At 38.0% G+C, this 17,819-nt stretch overlaps 1 protein-coding gene across 2 annotated transcripts in view; it reads left to right on the plus strand.

The window, feature by feature from the left end:
- LOC125772003 (uncharacterized) overlaps positions 1 to 17,819 on the plus strand; it is a 46,004-nt gene that overhangs the window by 8,340 nt on the left and 19,845 nt on the right. For both annotated transcript variants that reach the window (XM_049443277.1, XM_049443276.1), the window contains exon 2: positions 7,861 to 8,566. In XM_049443277.1, coding sequence (XP_049299234.1) covers positions 8,492 to 8,566 — 75 coding nt within the window. In that variant the 5' untranslated portion in view covers positions 7,861 to 8,491. The remainder of the gene's footprint in view (positions 1 to 7,860; positions 8,567 to 17,819) is intronic.

A 17,819-nucleotide genomic window follows, 5' to 3' on the forward strand; every position in this document is an offset into this window, starting at 1 on the left:
ATTTTCTCCCATAAGAGCTTTAATTAAAAAATGATTCGCATTGCATTTTTCGAGGAAGCATTAAGATTTTAAAGCATTTTGTTTTTTTTTTTTGTTTTTCGTGTTAAAGCATAATTAATGCCACAATAGTTATTCAATTATTTTATCATTAAGTTGGTTGCTGTTTTATCTTCACTTTCAACTCATTTTAATATTTGTTTGAGTCGCGCTTTCAAACACAGCGGTGTGCTTTTTCGTGTGAATTGAACAACGTGTGGTGGTAGAATGAACTTTTCCTGGAAGTCTATTTTATGGTTTTTTCATAAAACCCATTTAAATGCATTATCCTTTTCGGTTGCCATTCGTTTCGGTGGATTTATGTTGTTGAAAAGAAGGGAACAAAAATCAAAGCGCAACGGTACACCATCTAGGCTTCGCTTTTGAATTTGAATAAAGATAAGAGCTTGAAAAAAAAATGATAAAACAACATCATAACATTTAAGAAAGGCTGTTTGACGAGGTAACTCACTTGGTACCTATTTATATCACGTTAGGAAAACAACATTTGTTTATCTTTATCAAATGTCTTCATGCTGTGGCCAGTTGCTGGAAGTGGTAAAGAAAACCTTTTCGCAAATTCGCTTGGCAAAGTCAAAAGTTTAAATCAACTTCAACCTACGCAGGCCAGCTGCGGGTTGAATATTGTACAGTGTGTACGGTGAAGGTGGACGAAATTCAAGCACTGGCAGACTAAAAATCTGAGCTATCTCGAAAACAGCTCACGAGTTTTTGCGTCGCATGCGTGAAGGAGAATAAGCGTAAAGCAACAGATCCTCTACGGCTCCGCTTACTCCTGGACGGAGCAAAAAGCGCCCCAGACGCAAGATGGTGAACTTTAATAAGTTCTAATTGATGTGGCGACAGTGTAATTTGATCGTCCAGCTGAAATTGGTGGACTAGTCAATCGACCGGAGCATACTGTCGCTTTGTGAGCAATCGAAATGCCACGGTTTGGCGGATTGATTACCTTTTTTGGTATTGGTGGAGCTAGAAGCCAGAAGGACAACGACCACTGTTGCATTTGTTGGTTGATTGCGATTGGGAGAGATTTTAATATGAGTACGTAGTTCTTTTTTGCCGAAAATATCTGTACCATTTGCAGACAGATTGGAAATGATTTTTGAATTACGGTCGAGACTTTATTGCTTCAGCTTTTGTTGAATGAAAATTTTGTTTGATTTTTATTTTATTTTTTTAAGTAAAGATCGTAAAAAACTAGCAAACGATGTACGAAATGTTATTAGGCCTAAAACTATAAACGCCTAAAGGTATACAAAAATTATTTTTAATATACTTTTAATAAACCCCAGTTACGCCTAAATGTAGGCCAAATCCTTCTTAACAGTACGATTCAAGGGGTGAAATTATTAAATAAGACGACTTTTTGTTACATAAAATAAATATGTTATTTTTAACAGAAATTATGTTTTACTCGTAGTTTGATTATTGTTATTAGAGTAAAAAAATATTGTAAAGATAATTTTGTCCTTCTCAAACCTGTGTTAGGGTAAGAGGTGGGTTTTATCATCTTCTTTCTTGAAGATAATTTAAACAATGGAAAAAATGTGTTATACGTTCAATTTACTCTTTTCCTATTTAATTAAATCAAGTGTACATTAAAAAAAGTATTTTAAGTGAATTGTGCTTCCTTCCATTAACTTTTAACAATGCCCTTTACCTTTTCGCCGTGTGTAAAATCAAATCTCAAAAACCACTTAAACATCTCGTTTGCGGGAAGAAACATCTTAATTTGTAACTTTTCTTCTTCCATTTAACGACCAGCAGGTCGGTGGCAAGGAAAAACATTTCTTGTAACCTACGCAAAAACACAAAATGCCGGACGAAAACTTTTACATCTTCCTAAGCTTTGCCGTTTTGTCGTAAAGTTTGTACCGTGCAGTGAAAATGCGCACCGAAGAAGTAAAGTGCTTCTGTCTCAGACGGATGTCTTTGGTGACATTAACAACACCGGATGTTAGGTTGGGAAAATGAAATCGACAATTGCTCTTTCGCGCGTAATAGGAGGAACTCTACAAAAATTGAAACTGAACTGGTTTTTTTGAAAGTGTACAAAATTCACCACTACAGCGTGAAATCATATCCACGGCTTGCAAATGAAAAGCACAACGAACTGAAAGCTAAACCCACTCACTGTACACGCGTTGAACGTTCGTTCGGAAAGTATGTTCAAATGAACATTCCATTCGGTGTATTTCCATCGGAGGAACGCCTTTTGCCGCCACTGCCACAGTTTTCCTCGCTGGTGGATGTTGTTTTACTCATCCAAACATTTATCTTACCTTTTACCTAGACATTATGCTATCGTGAGCCGTGAGTGGCATTGGTTACGGTAGCGTAAGATTCACGTTGTGCATTTCACTGCTGTTCAAACTGTCGGAATGTCGATTTCAAACCGCTCGAGTGCACCAGATTTCTTTACGTTTGCATACCAACGAAACCGGGTGCGATGATTTTTCCAATTTTATTTGCCAGATTTTCACTCAACTTCATCTGACATTTTGGGTGAAGAAGTTGTTCAACTTTGTTGTTGTTGTGTTTTTTTTATTAACGAAATAGTTTTCGAAAAAAAGCATTTAAATTGTTGTAGATGTATTGAGGTAGAATAGATTTTAATACTATTAAAAAAGTTTTGAAAATTAAAAATAAATTTATGAATTAAAATTGCATACCTTTCGGCGCTAAAATCTTTAAGAATTCATTCTAGCGGAACATTGTGAAGGGAGAACACTTTGCAAGGATAGTTTTTTTATGGTTTCAGTTACTATTTATGTGTAACAAGTGGAATAGTTATTCATAAACTATTTAAACAATTTTAAGTTTTAATTGTATCATTCTCATGCAACAGCTTTTCCTCACTAAATCGGCAGAAAGTTAAATATCTATTATCAAACATTTAATACCGATACGAACAGCACACAAACACACACACACAGAGAAGTGCGAAAGAACCTGTAACCTTTCGCCCGCGTCCCACACACATCCGCCACGGATCGGGTTGTTTGGTTGCCATTTTACAGCAGCCATTAAGCAAATTATAATACCGCCAGCCTTTAAGCGGATGCTTAAACAAACTGCAGCAAATGGTAAGCGTGTGGTATAAATATTGCCTTCACTAACGGAACCGTATGTCGGAGCTTCGTCACATGCCGGTTACAAGCGAACGATCCATAAACAATAAAACCACGGTAACGGGGGCTGCTGTTCGATGCGCTTTCTCAACGCCATACGCCACCCGCACACACTTTGTGTGACACGTTTCTACTTTCGCTTCTCTGTATCAGTCTTGTGTATGTGTCCCACACTGTAGGGTTAAGGAACATTCTTTTACTGTCACGGTTGAGTTGGGGCTGTAATTGATATAAGCTTTCAATTACAAGCTGGCATGACATTGGACGACAACGACAACGATGAAGTTCTTCGCTAGCAAAAATATCATTGCCCGGTTGTAGTCGTATCGAAACTTTACCCTTAGCTCCCGGCGATACAAGAGTTTTGTGATTTAAAAGAAAAACAATTTATTATACCAAACCAAACAATTCTAGCTGGATGTGAATGTTGGCAGAAATGTTGGAAATAGTTCGATGCTGGTATTGTTTGAAGCACTGGCAGAGCAGCAGCTACTGGTGGACCATTAGATACTCATTACATGTGCATGGCAGCAGCTGTTTGAATGGAGTATTTGTACTTGCTTTTTTATCCTCTCTTTGTTAGTGAAGTAATTATCTTGCATTAATGTTTGATATCAGTGATAAATCCTTCCAGTGCCCGATAACCGGACCAGGCCTGTACGCGTTCGTTCATAATGGTGTTCGTTCACGATAAACCGAGCGGATGTTGCAAATCGCTCTAATGATGGACACATTAAGACATCCCACCTAACCGAGCGCGTTAAGCTTTGTGTTGATTTGTTCAATAGCGCTGCCGTGAGCTGCCGGGTTGAAAAGTGATTTCTTACATCAACAAACAGCAACGGTCGATGATTGCTACCCACCACAGCAGTAAAGATTATCAGAGTGATGGTTTATTTCGCCCCCCGTTTGATGGTTGTGAATGGAAACTTATCCTTCGACGTACAATGAATGAGCTTCCGATGGTCATTATTTAGATTTGTGCGTATTTTCAGTTAACGAGACGATATAATTTATCAAAACAAACCATTAAACGATTTTCCAGAGGCGGACGCATGGCATTTTATATCGGAATGAAAATTAAGCATTTACCTGAATTGATTTTATATAATTTACACCAAACGGTTTTTGATGCCCTTACCTTTGTAGTACATTGCATATATTAATAACACTAAATTTACAATTAGATCAAGTAATATGTGATATACGCTTTTAAGAAATTGATGGACATTTCACTAAACAAACATGCCCTAAATTGTAGACGTTAAACTTCATGAAAAATTCAAAAAGAAAAATTTTCACTGCCATGAAAATCAACACTTACGCTACACAAATCGTATACAAATGTCAGCACAAATCATTATTAAATGTAATTCAACAGTAAAATCTTTATTTATAACAAAAACTATTTGTATATATCTTGAATAAATTCAATTAATGTATTAAAACATTCCACTCGAAGATGGAAAAATATATTACAATGAATTGTAGAAAGCTAACAAAATTATTTATGCCTTTATTTTATATTTTGAGTGGAAAAATAAATCAAAACTATTGTAATTAAATTTAAATAAAAACATAAAATCAGTAAATTAAGACACTAAAGAAAAAACACGCAGTGCTGAGATAACAGGAAAGTAAAAAGCAAAACAAAACATAAAATAATAAAAGAAAATAGAATATTTAAAACGAGATAAAAAACTGTATAAACTATAAGCTATAAAAAACCATAAAAAAGCTATACACAAACTATAAAATAAACAAAACAAATAAAGTCGAAAATTAAATCAAAACACTCGTTCCCAAACAAAACAAAAAAATTGTAAAAGGACAGGCAGCAAATATTAAGCAAGTATAATAAACCAACTGTGTAATTGAAAAGTTTACCAACAAAATAAATGTGCAACAGATTGAAAACGTGCCATGATAATTTAATGATAACATCTTCCTGGAATGGAGTAACATTTAACTCCACGCTAAATTCCATTTTCAATTTCATTTCTCCAGAAACAACGTGCCAGTGCAGGAACCACGTTACATAGGAACCGGTTTGTGTGCGTCGGTTTCTGGCGCAAAACAGAAAACTATTTCCGTACATACGTGTTGCTACACCGTGACTGCAACTATTGCCGGTAGTGTGGAGCGCATTGCGTTGCACTAGCAACAAAAAAAAAGCAGAGGCCAACACAATCGCCATGATATTTATGTGCCGCACTTGCACGGAAAACGGAAAAACACATTCTCTATTTCTACCTTACGCCCAACAATTCGTCTGTGGTGCAGTGTCGATGTTTTGCGCGTTTTGCATACCCGGCATTGCATTATTCGGTGTAAACATTCTGCCCCATTTATCCCACCCTCGGTCACCAATCCTTGGATCCTTATGTGTGAGAAAAACGATCGTAGTGCTGGAGTTTGGTCCATTCACGTTTGAGGAGCAATACATTCGCTGGAAAACTGTTTCCATCGTGCAATGAGCCAGCTAATGAGCATGAAACAGTAAAGCGGTAGCTGCACTGCGTTGCATCTCACCTAAGACGTAAATGCTATTTATTTATCCAACAAACACGCACATCATAATGGTCGAAAATGCTCCAGGGTAAGACAGTAAATTCTACGAAACACATACGAAACGATTTGCAATTCGGATCTTATAATCAGAAGTTTATTGCGAGTACTTTAACACTTCGGAATCCTACGGCTTCCCACACGGACATAAGGTTTATGGTTGGAAGTTGTTAAACAACTCATTTTCAGTTTCGTCTTTTATTTCCAAGAAAAGCTGTCGAAGCGAAATGCTACATGTGTGTGTGTGTGTGGCTTGGCTTATCATAAAAGTGAACTATTTTGAAGGATTTTCGAGCACTTGCAGCAACTATACGAAAGCGCACATCTTTAAACTTTGCTAACGACCGTTCCGTGCACCAAAAACCATCGTCCGAAGCTGGTAATTGTGACGTGCTGTACGGAACCACATGGGTTGAAGAATGGTGTAAGTTTTTATTTTTTTTTTACAACCAACAACCGGAAATGTGAAATATTCCAACCAACTTTGGACCAACTTCGGCATGAGTAGTAAAGCTTTGCATGAGAATTGAGGTGGAGAGGTGTTGCTCACTGACCACGGTGTGGTTTTTGAATGTTACGAAATGTCATAGAAATTGGGACAAATACATTCAAATAGTGTAGGAAAATCGTACACACGACTCAAAAAGCTTACTTATTTCGATTTCTATTTCAAGCATCGCAATCGCTTCACGATCTTGGTCTACTGCAAGACTCCTCAAAAACAACCACAATATATCGTAATCGTCGGTCAATCTCTTATCCATCATTCCATCTCAGTTAAGGCCTGCTCTGTCCATGTGGACCACTCAAAAGGAATTTAAGGGTTGAGTCCTTCGCTGTCATTCACGTGACATGAGCAGTTCACAGCAGCCGTCCACACATACGAGGATAAAAATCATTGTGAACATCTTCCTGTCGGATGGGACTAAAAGGGTTTCAGTTAGTTCTAGAGAGAATCCATGGCTCTGAAGGCGTATGTGAGTACTGGAACTACAGATAGTCCCCGAGATACACTGCAAATCCACATTTCTCGAAATTCTGCATATGTCAAAAATCGGTGCAATTTCGTATAAAATCATACGAAGTTCTGGTTGTAATGTGTTCCGCATTTGAAGAAATTTTAAACGGAAAACTTCATAAAAAAATTTACAAAATTTATTTGTTTGAATTAGAAGACATTATGAACTAAATTTTAACTTATTTGCTTAAATTTTGTGCTATAAAATCATTAAGCTGTTAAATTTACAAATCCGCGTATCTGCGAATCAGTGTTTAAGAGCTGAGAATCTCAGCTTCGATCGTCGTGATGGGTGTTTTCTCAATTTCCTCAGATTGCAGATAGACTGGTTGTCAGCCAGTACTCTAGCCCGTGTCTCAACATCAATGTTGTAGTCGGTGCTGACCTTTAATCCACGATAGTTGAAGTTTTGGACGACTTCAAACGCTCGGTCACCTATCTGTACGTCACCCCTACGTAAATCATTATTTGTTAGTCGTCATGATTTGAGGAGCTGAATTTTCTCAAAGAGCCTTTATTATTAGAATAAAATCTTTCCTTTTTCTATGTTAAGGAATAATTAGCAATCAAAAAGCATTACCTACGCAAATTAATGAGCCCATGAATTAAATCCCCTCAGGATTCTATGAGCTGAGACGTTTCATTTTTTTATTGTGAGAATACCAAGAGGTTTATGCTAATAAATCAGCCATTTCTTGAGAAATTGCTATCATTCAATCACAATAAACGATGCAAAACTCTGAAACTAATTATGTGTGACATTCAGAGATGGTAACTGGGGCGATGTCATCTTTGAAAAGTGCTTAAACAAATGCTAGGAATTTCGTCTAGGAAAAAGTCACTTCTTGCCACATTTAAAACCATCTTAAATAAAATACACACACACACGGATAATAAATATTGATTATAGTATAACTCCCTATTCTTATTTAGGAAAATTAATATACGACGGCCAATTAATTATTAATATTATCAAGATAGGTTCAACCATCATGTTTCCTATTGTATCCTATAGGAGTTTGTTATATTCCTTCTTAATTATTGTTTTTTTTTCTTAACATGTTTTTTCTCTTTTCTTTTTCCCAGCCAAAACGGTCCAACGAACTAAGCGTATCTCGGCAACGCTTGATACCATTGTTAAAAGTTTATAAAATGCTCTTTGCACGGTTTCAAGAAATCCTTCGATACGGTAGCAGCACCCCGTAGCCATGGATATAGACGAATGGAAAAATCCACCGTGTGTTACGAAAATAAAAGTATTCTCGGATACAAGTGACGCGTTTGTTTAATGTCGATTGAATACAGACGAATAGAACAGAGCTTTGGTGCGTTTGTTTTAACTACCGTTACCACCACCATCAACAAAAGCATCGTCAGCTTTCATCGATACGGTTAAAGGTCAAGGTATACCTGGTCTGCCCCCGGGGGGGACCTGATATCGCATCAAACAGCACAAGGAAATTCAATCTCATCAATTTGCCGTAAAACGAAAAAAGGAGTTTGAGAAAAAAAAAGAACAGTGCTGCCAACCGTATACATACAAAACTAACCCATTGATGGGGCTTTTAAGTAAACAGCTTTAGATTGAGTGTAGTGTACATGCGTGTGTGTGTGTGTGTATAGGGGTTTTTTTGTATTGTTAAGAAGTAAGAAGCAAAAGTAAATAACAAAACGTACAGACGTGTACTTTTGGCCGTACGTCACCAACAATACAAAAATGGCAATTCTGCATTCCTGCTGCTTATGGCGAAGTGTTCGACGGGGAAGCTTTGCGAGCGTTATCTACACACTGGTAAGTACTCGATTCTAGTAATGTTGGGGTAAACAGTATAAATTCTTTTTTATAAGCCATTTTAAAAACGCTGTCCTTTGCATTAATCGATAAAACGTTAAAAATTACAAATATGAAGGCATTCGCACTAATACTGTTGCTCACTGATGACATTCTCACTGATATGATTCACCACAAATCAACTAATATGTCACTATGAGCATTTTTTTATTTTAATTCATATGGAACAACTTACTACCGTACAAAAGTACGGAAAAAACCCACCCAAAACCTTCTTACCGTTACCAACGGACAGATAAGCTCTGTTCGGCTTGTGCGAATAAATCACTCCTAATCGATGACGCCCGCTAGTTGTCGTCGGTTAAAAACAGATCGATAAAGTTCTTGCCCTTCCATGGTTACAGCTACAGGAAGAAGAATTGATGACCAAAACCAAAAAAAAAGGTCAACCACGACTACACTGTCAGCGGTTGATGCGTTTATTAATAGCTATCAGCGTCCTAATTGCCCCGTAATAGCGTTTGATCACGCAACGTGAAACGTCGGATGAAACGCCCGATTATTGGTAGTAGATGGCAAAAGAGAAAAGAAGACTTTCTGAAGATTATGGTTACCGTTGCTGGTGCTATCAACCTCCCCCGAAATGATACCCTGTACATGTGTTTGTTAGCTGTACAGATAGTGGGTACATTGGACGGGACGAAAGTGAAGAAAAGAATCCATACGTAGGCGAAAACATATCAAAGCTCATTCATTCTTCAGGAGGAGATGGAGAAGAATTATACTAATACTAGAGCAACTGTCGTTCCTTTTGAAGCATTTATATTATTTGAAAAGGACGGAATATCAAACAGAATGTCCCGGGGAATGGTTGCTTCTTTTCTTTAATCATAAAGTTCAAAGTCATCGGCATAGTAAGATGGTTGCATGTATTCAAAATGTTTCAAATTTTTATGAGATCTCCTTCCAACGCATCCAAATTGTTTCCTTTCTATTTTTAAACCGTAAACAACTTTTTTTCTATTTTTAGCAGAAAAAAAACTAAACGAACGTGTTTCGCAATGAAAGTTGCACTCGATTAAAAATTATCTTGTGACGTACAAGCGGCGCACAAAAGAAAGAACATTAAAGCTTGTTGCAGTTCTTACTTCGAGGCCTTTAAGCTGTCAGGCTCAGGTAAAATAAATTCTTGATTTCATTCAAATTTATACACCTATTAAGCTTCATTTGTACGAATGAAATCAATAAATAGCCTACCTTTAGGCGTTAATACAGCCGGCAATGGTCGATGCGCGGTGGATGTCATTTAATCTGGAATCATTTGTTCTAGTGAATGAATCATTTTTATTTGTCATTAATTAACCACTGATTAAGACACATTGTGTGTACCATAGTTGCAAATTTCATTGTTAATAAAACGAAGCGGAAACGAACGAATGCATTACTGCCCTACCTACCTTTAAACGCTAGACCATTAAATAGATAAAAGATCAAATTAAACCAAATGTTACCGCAAAACGTCATGCAACGAAACGGTCAAATATTTCCTTCTCACACAAATAAAGGAAGGTAAAGGGAAAAATGGTTTTCCCACCATGCGCTTTACGTCAACCACCGTTCGACCTCGATGAGGAGAGATAGAGGGAGAATAAAAAACGCCACAAAAATCAATCAATCATTAATCATTAGATTTCCGTTGATCGTTTCATCAAAAGAAAGAAGGTTTTCTTCTCCGCCAACCAATTTTAGCAGTAACCGACTGGAAACACTGGATTTTGCTGACCTCATTGAGTCCCGGCAGCTTTGTTTACGTATGTGTCTTATTTGTGTTTTTTTTTGTTCCGAAGACACAGGACAGATTGGCACAGATTCCGCGTGGAAACCAGTCAAGGACAACAAAAATTTTATCCCGGTATCAACGTTGTCATCCTTCTTGGTGCGGATAGAACTGCCGTAGAGCAGGAGAACCTTGTCTCTGTTATGGGGGCAACCTGATTTTCCGGCAACCTACATTTTACCATCCGTCCGTAGGTCAATAGCAATGGGATTAGGAGACACATCCGACCGCGTCCCGAAACCGTGCGAACTAAGTGGCCACCATAATCCGGGACGTCCGGGGATTGTCGTGCGCTTCCTAGCGGTAATTATTATCCGTCCGTCGAAATTGTGCCACTCGAGAGATTGTCGTTAGTGGTGCTAGTGATAGAGCGTGAGTATCTCTCAGGGTTTTTGGGGCTGGTATGACACATGGTATGTGGATTCTCGGAAAGATTAAATTGCAGCACCGGAAAACGGACACGAAAAAGATCTTCAACCACCGCAAAAGGACACTCTGGCCACATCTCGGCACTTGCCATTGGGAGAGGGAGGATAAAAAGAAATAAGAAGGCTTTCCATGCATGTTTTAGTCAAATAGGAAAGAGCATTACCATTATTTCAACGGTGTCCTGTCGTTTGTAGGTCGAATTTTTTGTTGTTGTTGAGTTTTCCTTGTGTCCGTACGAGGGTTCAGGTTGTTAAGGTAGTTCAAGGGTCACCCTGTCCCTGTCAGGTGGTCGCGCGCTTCAAGTGTTATAGGAGAAGCAGATTCGGAGTAAATCTGCCAGGCATTCAAATTACAGCACTGAGCCGTTCGCACCTCCACCTCCGCCACATACTTCAAAACTAACTACTGTGAACTACAAAATAACGTCAAAAAGAAAAACAGGAAGTCTCTCGGTAATGGAATGCTTTGTTAACGTCGAGAGTGTACCCTTACTATTGCTGGCTAGGTATGGACCTCATACCCTGGACGGTACACTCTTTCGGACCACGGCGTATCGGAGGAATGTTCGAAACCTGCCCCATTCACTGGCCCTGTCCAACAATGCAGCACGATTTCTTTCACTGATCGTTCCTTGAATGGAAGCTTTCGAGCGAAAACATTTGCCACAATAGTGCAGGGAGCGTTCGAAAGCCCGGACACAAGAGGTAACCGATGGTGGTGAGATGGAAATAATGGGGATCGGTTCACAAAAGGAATTCGCTAGCCGAATGGAGACGAACGGCGAACTGCCAGTGGACAGGCAGTGAAGGTCATGTTTAACAATGGATAATGTTGCCATTATGCTGTCGTTAGGGTGGAGATGAATATGAAAACTAATCCCATATATTGTATACGAATGCAGATTGTGCGTTTATAATAGTGTACTTGTGCAGTTGACAAGCTCGCCGGTTGTAGGTTTGTGGCTTTTTGCAAGCATGAATGAGTTTGTTTGGTGTGCCCCTTTGTTAGTTGCGGGTTTTCTTTTGAAAATGGTCATTCCTGTTTATGTTGCGTTTTATTTGATATATCATGTGCTGTGCAGCTCATCATTTGTGTTATTTTTAATATGACAATTTAATGCAGTTTTGAACGTAAAAAATAATATGCAAGTCCACAAATACTGCGTATGAAACTTTAAAAATAAACAAATTGCTAGGTAGCTCATAGTATACTACTTGTCAATGTTCCCACCACAAGTATACCATCTTCTTCAGCAAGGTTTCTATGAATCTTTATTTTAAGCAAGGAAATAAATCAATTTATTGATGTACCCTTGATTTATTGAAGTATTTGTTGGAGGAATCCTTGGAAATTATTCTATTTTTTAAAAACCTTTTTATTTTTGCTGTATCGGTACTTTGATCACTAACCTAGATTCATAGATCATAGATTCATATATTAAAAGCTGCTAATATTGTTAAGAGCTTTTTAATGACCTCGTCAGTGATAGGTAGAGTTCCTACCAGACATGGAACCTGCTATGATAAGTCAAACATTGAGCATTTCAGAGTATAAAACCTATAAATGATCCTGCCTCGATCGATCAAAATGATCTTCTTCGCAGTATTGTAAGTCACGGTCTTTAAGCATTTCAAATTGTGGTTTCGATTGAGATCTGGGAATGGGGATGAAGAAACCCAACGGTAAACATGGATCTTCTTATTCGATCCCACTACCACTAAACTACGGTGCTATTCGAAACGACAATTCCAGCGTCTACTGTACCCGAAACAAAAGCTGGTACGACGTCTAGGGTTGCAGCGTGAAAACATAATCTCTAGTAGTAATTATCACGGTATCGAGGAAACCATGCCACTCAATTCCTAACTGCGTGATATATGACATTACAATTTCAATTTTAACTTTCTCCAGAGCACTTTCTAAATTTCTTTGGAGTCTGCACATGCTTCACTATTGCATGAATGGTATTGCACACATTTTATCCAATACAATCTCTTCAAATTCTTCCTATCACTCTCGGTGGCAGAATGTACAACCGTAACACTTGCAACGCATTTACTGTGCCACGATACATTCCTAACTGACACTTCAATTCGCACCGAAACAGCGTCGACTCGTCGGCAACAGGATTACATCCGTTCAGTGCTATCAAAACACTTTCCCCATCCCTTTCCCGAAATGGCCCAGTTTCGTACGTTGTGCTGCATTGATCTAATCCTACCCATCCCGAATGCATTCTCCCTTCCCGGGGCAGCATATTTAGCCGTTCATCGTACGCCACTTGACACGGTGGAGCGGTGCAAAGTCGTTGCAAAATGAGATGAGGTTTCGGGCGTTGATGTTCCACGAAAAGTGCACCCAGTAAACCATCATTACTTCCCAGGGATTAACGATTTAATTACGCGAATCGTACGGATGACATGCGAGCGAAGAATAACGAGCAGCTGCTGATAGAGACATTCCAGCCAACAGGTCTGGTACGGTCGGTAGAACGTTGCAGTGCCGTTAGAGAGTTGTAATCATGGTTGAAGTAGGAAACATAATTATCCCGATAAGTAGAATGTGCATATCAGGGAAAACAACTAGGAAGCAAACCAGGCTGAGTAAATTTGTTCAAAATCATTACATTTTCGTTTCATTATTTTCTGGTTCGGACAAGAAAAACTAACATCAAACGTGTATAAATGAATATGTCCTATTCCCTAACCGTAATAAGGTTATAAATACATACATCTGTACGGTCACGCTCGTCCGAACCAAAACAAAAAAAAGGTCACCCCAAGCACAAACACGTCAATCCCAATAGCACGTCCTCGTTCTCAATTATTATTCCCCTAATGGGATGTTCGGTCAATCCAGGGCAGCATGCCCTCTCGACCACAGCCAACCTGTTGAGTGTCGTTGTTCCTGGTGAGGAACTTCTCGGAATTCTCGCACCTAACAAGACAATATCTTGCTGGCGCGCGTAAGAGAATTCGGTCGCAGGCTCGCAAGGCAATCATCTTCCTGTCCACCGACAGATACATCCGGAAGATGTTGGGAACGAATGTCTATTTCCGGTTCGAACATCCGGAATATCTGGTTTCGTACCGTTATTTCCTTATGCCCATCTGTATCTGTCTCTGTGACATTGCACCCTTCTCGATCCACTTTTGATTTCCACCAACAGGCCGTGAAATGCTGTGAACAGCTATGGACGAACAACGCCACGGTGTTACTGCTAGTAACAGTTGACAGAATCCATGTCGTTTATCTTGTTGACTAATGGCAGCATTCAAGTTCGATTCGATTTCTCGCTCCACCTACTAGTGTCCCGAATGCCCACCTTGACGCAGATGGTTGCTGTCACATGATTTCGGAAACCGAATGACAATGCGCTCACGGCTGCATGGTGGTATGGTGTTTGCTTGAAACTGAATTCTCAGTAAACTAGGTTTGTTTACTTGCGCCGTTGGGTAATTAGGACAATCGGAGTCGGTTGTCATAGACGTTGTCCTTGCTGGATGCTTTGCAATATTGGAAATATTTTGACTCGCAATATCGCGACATGATTGGAGCTTCAACAATAAGGAAATAACGTTTTGGGATAGTATTACATTGTCCAAAGTTTTTCATTTAGCAATTAAGTTTTAATTGCTTTCAAAAGCTTATTACTTTTATTAGACTTCTGGCAAAATTTGTCTGGAAATTTGATATTTTGCTCGTGGTCCTGTTGTGGTGGGCGAAATAATATTGCAAATTAATGTTTGAAATTTGTTTCTCCACTCAGAATTAAATTACAATACTTCCTCCAGTAATTGGTCGTTATAGTTTCTCATCGAAATAATGAACTTTAAGGATGACTTTTGTGTACATATATGCACCATAATGTTCCATAATGCAATACAATAAACCATGAGGAAGCAATCGATTTGCATTTGTTAACGACATTCTAATGTATTAGCCACCAATCACCAACCAATTTCGTTTGATGTTTTCTTCCTACAAAACGTATGAATATTTATCATCAAAGCTTTCACACATTATTCACACTGGTACGTGTAATAGGTCTTGGAGAATGCTGCTTCAAAATTCACTCATCCGGAAAGGTGCAGCAAAATTGCATTCACTCATTAGTTGCACCGGATCGTTCGTATCATTAATTGGTTCAATTAAATCGAAAAACCCTTCAACAACTGGTGCTCTTGCTGGCACATGAGGCAGTTGTTTTGTGCCATTTTATTGCACCACACCGTACCACACCATAATGCTCCCATGTGATTATTTGTGTAAGATACACGAACGATAATGAATATTTCTTTACGTTCGATTAAACGCGCAGACGTGCAGCTGGGGAGGAAATAATTGCTTAAGAAAAGCGCCCAATGAAGGTACACACTGGATGGCTAGTTGACCAGATGTATTTGCATTGCATGTGCATGATGAAAACAGCTTTCTAATTTCTAATTGGATTAGCATAAAGCTGTCGACTCGAATCATAGCTCACAGCCGCTCAGTCGAAGGGCAGATGGAATGATTTAAGCGGATTGGTAATGGCATATCGAATGGCCAATGTGTACGAAAACTGGACAAGACGCTCAGTATCGCATGACCTTCACATACTGTATTTACATAAATAAGTTCCTTGTGATTTGTCTTAATTTAAGGACGACGATTATTTGGGTGGCTATCGAAATAAGGGCGCAAGTACATCACAATTGTAGTTTACATTTGCTTTATCACTTGACTTTATCACTCATTGCATTATTAAGGACAGCAGATGTGTCTTTATAAACTATTAAAATATTAATTTATTAACGATATTAATGCTTTCAAAATATATGGTTTAAACCGTTGTTTTTGTTTGGTGTCATCGTAAAAAGTGACAGAACTTCACAATTTCTATTTTGTGGTGGTATAATAGACCAAAAGAAAACCAAGAAACCAAGATTGAGGTTGTAGTGCCACAACAGATGATGGAGAAGCCATTTATGTAAAGAAAGGCCTGTGAGATGCATCCAAGAATACTCGTATTTGATGGAATTTTCATAAGAGCCAGTCATTAAAATGTTGATACAATTTATTAAACAATTCTACTGTTCAATGATAAAAAAACAACTACGTTCCACATACAATAGTAGTCTGTCTTCCAATAAAAAAGCAATAATTCTAATACGAAAAAATTCTATCATTTTTCCATGGAGGCGCCTAGTATCTGACGTGCTTACCTTGAATAAAGAATAATACATACACAATATTTGTTTCCGCAAGTAAGGAAAAGTTAAAATATTATTTGTACTACATTTATGCTTTTGATAAAATGTTTTGACAGAAATCTTTTGAAAAAAGAAATATTAAAACATTTTGGTTCAACAAACATTTCAATTTTGTTTCAAATTTTGTTCAGTAAAGAATAGAAAAGCATTGAAAAACAAAAACCAAAATGAAGCTGCTGCTAATATTTTGTAAAATATTCATTAGAATTATACAAAAAATGTGCGGATGGATTAACACTTGACATTGATAATGAATGTCAGATTTCAAATCTCCAAAAATTGATCAATATGCTTGGTGGGATTTCCAAGAAGTAGCTTATTGTGAATCATAACGTACAAATCAGTGCCATCTGTTTTCTAGCATAGGTCGTCAACCTTTCTCTGACACAATAGATCAATTGTAATATATTTGCTCATCTAGCAAGAAATTTATGTATCAATCCTATTCACTCAACCTATCATCAGTGCCTCGAGAACTCGTGTGGGTCTGATAAGCTTCCATCAAGCGTACCTTTATTGCTGAAACCATATTCAACCTGTCCACCGTCCCATGGGTGAGCCCTTGTTGGTGTCAGATTTTCTTTTTCTTCTTTCTCAAAGAGCCAGCTACATTTCTCGATTGCCCCACTGTCAGCCTACAGTTACAGCTTTTGTTGGTTCCGGAATCATGAAAAAAAAATTGGAACGGAATAAAACAAAACAAAAATGGTTTCAAAGCCAATCATTGTTTCAATGGGACCTTTAGGTTCGACACACATGTGTTGGCATTATTACAATCACTGCAGTTCGGGCTAACTCTATTGTTGATTCGATTGAGGTTGAATTTATTTATGGACCTGTCAATTCTTCTTGCCATACCTTCCAGATTATCGTTTCGGGTTCCTTTTAAGGGTACAGACTGAATAACAACGACTCAGTGATCAGTGGTTTGGCACGTAATTGATGTAGGTATCTTAGCATGAAACGTATTTTTGTTTTACATCAAATTCAACCAAGTCATTCAACATCCAAAAATTGTACTTTATTACTTAAATGTTACCGAAAAAAAATCACCGGAAAAAATGTCTTGTCTTTGCAATAAACAAAACAAAAATCACCCGAATCATCATAAAAAGCTCGTGCACTAAAAGCTTTTTGTGATGTGGAAAAGTCCCCATTTGTCGCCGCACCATTTAATCACATGTCAGTTGCAGATTCGCCATTATCAATTGCAGCAACGATAAGATGGTAATGTGGGAATCTTCCTGCCTTTCGCAACAAGTTCCTGTTTTTCCTATCGACAAACTTATTCGATTACGGGGATTTTTTCTCTCTCCCCTTTGTAGGTGTTTGTTTACACAATTTTTGCTATTTCTTGTTTTTCCCTCATCAGGTAGCTATAATTATGCGCCTGGGGTGGAAAAAGTAAATTACAGAATAAAGTTTAAATGCTCTGTTTTTGCTTTGTTTTGCAGAAACGTTGCATTTGCACCTGTTGATTGCATTGAGTGTCACAGAGGTGTGTCTTGAACTTGGAATAAAAAAAATCAAAACACTTTTGATATAGTTGCGTCTTTTTAATTGCCTACTTGTAATCAGCCGTGCGATGAAGAAACGAAAGTAATTAAGCTAAAAAAGTTTGATTGTTGAAGCGGTGCAATTTAAAACTTGAATATAATCAAGCGATAAGTCCTATTGAACAAAATTGAAATCTTAAAAATATCATCTACAATATAATATCTTTGAATAATAT

This window comes from Anopheles funestus, chromosome 3RL (assembly GCF_943734845.2).
Source record: "Anopheles funestus chromosome 3RL, idAnoFuneDA-416_04, whole genome shotgun sequence".
In the NCBI taxonomy this organism is placed as follows: Eukaryota; Metazoa; Arthropoda; class Insecta; order Diptera; family Culicidae; genus Anopheles; species Anopheles funestus.